The sequence below is a fragment of the Pantherophis guttatus genome, chromosome 6 (assembly GCF_059756535.1).
Source record: "Pantherophis guttatus breed Tessera chromosome 6, ASM5975653v1, whole genome shotgun sequence".
NCBI classification, from domain to species: domain Eukaryota; kingdom Metazoa; phylum Chordata; class Lepidosauria; order Squamata; family Colubridae; genus Pantherophis; species Pantherophis guttatus.
In genome coordinates this window covers 45,246,899-45,249,378 of record NC_142068.1, presented here as the reverse complement: position 1 = coordinate 45,249,378, position 2,480 = coordinate 45,246,899, and the positions used below count along the sequence as shown (strand labels likewise).

Sequence of the window (2,480 nt, the reverse complement as noted above, 5' to 3'; positions counted from 1 at the left end):
TAACAGAACTAAGGAAACTATGATTCTAAAGAAGGCAGCATTCAGAAATTATTTTAAGTTCTTGGCTAGAGCTACAGGACCAATGGAGAGAGGGAGAGAGTTATTAGTAAGACAAAGGAGAAATGAAATGAGTTCCAAAAAAAGGAGGGGCAAGGGTGGGAAAGGGAGGGCTAGAACAGGAAATTGAGAGGCCCCAGTGCAGGAACAACTGCTAAGCTGCAGATGTTTGGCAGCTGCAGACAGGAAGTGCCTAAGAGGGGAGTGAGATTTGCTGGGCAGAAGAAGGCACTAGAGGAGACAGGAGCTGCGGAGGACCTAGTGATATAACATGCCTCTTCCACCACCCCCTTCCTCACCTCCACCCCCGTGTCCAGCATCTAGAGAATCTCTGAGCCTGAACAGGCCCTTCCTACGAAGCCTGTTAGGAGGGCTGCGTATAGCACAGCTGCTGTTGGGTGCTGTCTGCTGGATAACTTTAGCTGCACACAAGTATGAAGGAGCAACCTACTTTGCAGTCTTTGCAGCAGTCCTGGTGTGGCTTCTTACCTTGGTTCTTTTTGGACTCAGTTTATTGGGCCGATGGGCTCTGATTCCTGTGGTGGGGACCCGCTGGCTACTAACAAACATTCTGCATGACCTGTTGCTTGGAGTTATTTTCTTCACGGCTTCTGCAGCCATCATAGGCTACAAGGCGCGGAGCATCAGCTATTGTACCCTGCGAGGTTACAGCCAGCCCTGCAGTTATACTGCCTATTTAGTCGCTGCTATCTTTGCTGGTAAAACTGCCTTCCTGTACTTGCTCTCCGGACTCTACTGCTTGGTACGGCGGTTCCAGGGGCACCATGATATCATCTGAGAGATGCAAGAAGCTCAAGAAGTACAGACTTTATTCAAATAGATGGATAAAGCTAGCATACAATTAGCCTATAAATCCCTTGCTCCAGATGCTGTCACCTTCCTGAGGAAAACCTGATGCATATCCTATTTTTTCTGACAGTTATGAATGCTTTTACCTCCAGATGTCTGAACTTTTCATCCACAGATGGACGCATGCTGTCATGAACCAGAAGCTAAAAATGATGCATCTTAGGAGGAACACCTGGAAACCAGATTGTGGATTCATTTCTCTGTCTCTCTCTTTCTTTCTCTTGTCTTCTTTCATTTTGGCAGGAGGATTTCTATGGGTCTGGGAAGTTTTGACCTGATCTGTACTTCCAATATATCTGATTGCTGTAGGAAGGTTTCGGTATTATCACCTTCTGGTATACAATATTGGTTTTATTATTCATGCTATCCTGTTTGGACCTTAGAAATGAAATGTTCAGATTTTATACCATATGGGCTTCTTGAGAGTTTTTTGTTTGTTTGTTTGTTTTACACAGGAATATTCTGTTTTAAACAGATATTTATACATAATTATTTACTGTAAATTTAAAAACTTTTGAATACACCCGATAGTATTTGTAGCATTATTATGGTAACGTGTTTTTCAGAAAACAGAGGGTTAAAGGCTCCTCCCATCTTAAACTGCACTCTCTAATTGAAAGAGCTGATTTTAATTCCAGATGTATGTTAATTAAATTAAGAAAAATAGTACATGTTGAATATGCTCAGAAATTATTTTTCTGTATGGGTACAGTACTGTTTAATATATCCCAGAACTAAGCTCTGCCTCCATGAATGAATTCCAATCTTAAGGGTTTCAATTCACAAAAGAATCCCTGAAATAAAACTTTGTCATCTTGCCCATAAATGTTGCTGTATTATTTCAATTTGATGAAATCTCAGTCCATATCCTGCATTAAAGTAGCCTTCTCTAAAATTGTTTCTTTCAGACGTTTGGGATTCTATTTACCATCTGAAGAGAATTATAGAAATATTTGTGTCCAATGTTCTTGAGAGTAGCAGATTTGGGAGGCCTTTTACAGCGAACCAATCATAAATAAGAGGTAATGTTCATCAGTGATGGGACAAAAGATAGTGAGTGGAGGCTTCACCTAGAAATGGAAAGGGTTTACTGATAATTAGCTAAAGTTACATTTCGAATTAGGGTGAATTATAAATTTTCTCTAGTTAACACCTTCTACAGTAGGCCTTAAGTTTATGCAGGATATTTTTCAAAGACAGGAAATAAAGCTTTCCAAGTTTACCCCCTGAAACCTCTGTTTTATTCAGACTTTCTAAAAATACTGAGAATTTGGAACTTAATAAAGAAGGTATCTAACTATGTAGCAAGGGATAGAGCTATTTTCCAGGTTATAACTGTGGTATAGCTCCGGTGATGAAAGTGCACTATAACTTCTGTTGTTATAATCTGGAAGGATTTGCAATTTATTTTGCATAAAACATTATACTCAGTTCAAGTTGAGGCAAATGAAAGTAGAATTTTATAGTGCCTGAGAAAGTCTGAATATAAATGTAGAAACCAGCCATAGTAGTTCAATACTTCAGAATTTGGTCAAAAGAAAGAGGGTGGGAAA

At 39.8% G+C, this 2,480-nt stretch overlaps 1 protein-coding gene across 1 annotated transcript; it reads left to right on the top strand.

Moving 5' to 3' along the window:
• The first annotated feature begins 214 nt into the window (after window positions 1-214).
• MARVELD1 (MARVEL domain containing 1) lies at window positions 215-1,753 on the top strand. The gene has a single exon (XM_034439867.3). It carries the CDS (start codon window positions 329-331, stop codon window positions 854-856), a length of 528 nt encoding a protein of 175 aa, XP_034295758.1. The 5' UTR covers window positions 215-328; the 3' UTR covers window positions 857-1,753.
• The last annotated feature ends 727 nt before the right edge of the window (window positions 1,754-2,480 follow it).

Excerpts from the sequence above, each read along its gene's own strand:
- MARVELD1 (XM_034439867.3), top strand. The coding sequence starts at position 329 with ATGCCTCTTCCACCACCCCCTTCCTCACCTCCACCCCCGTGTCCAGCA.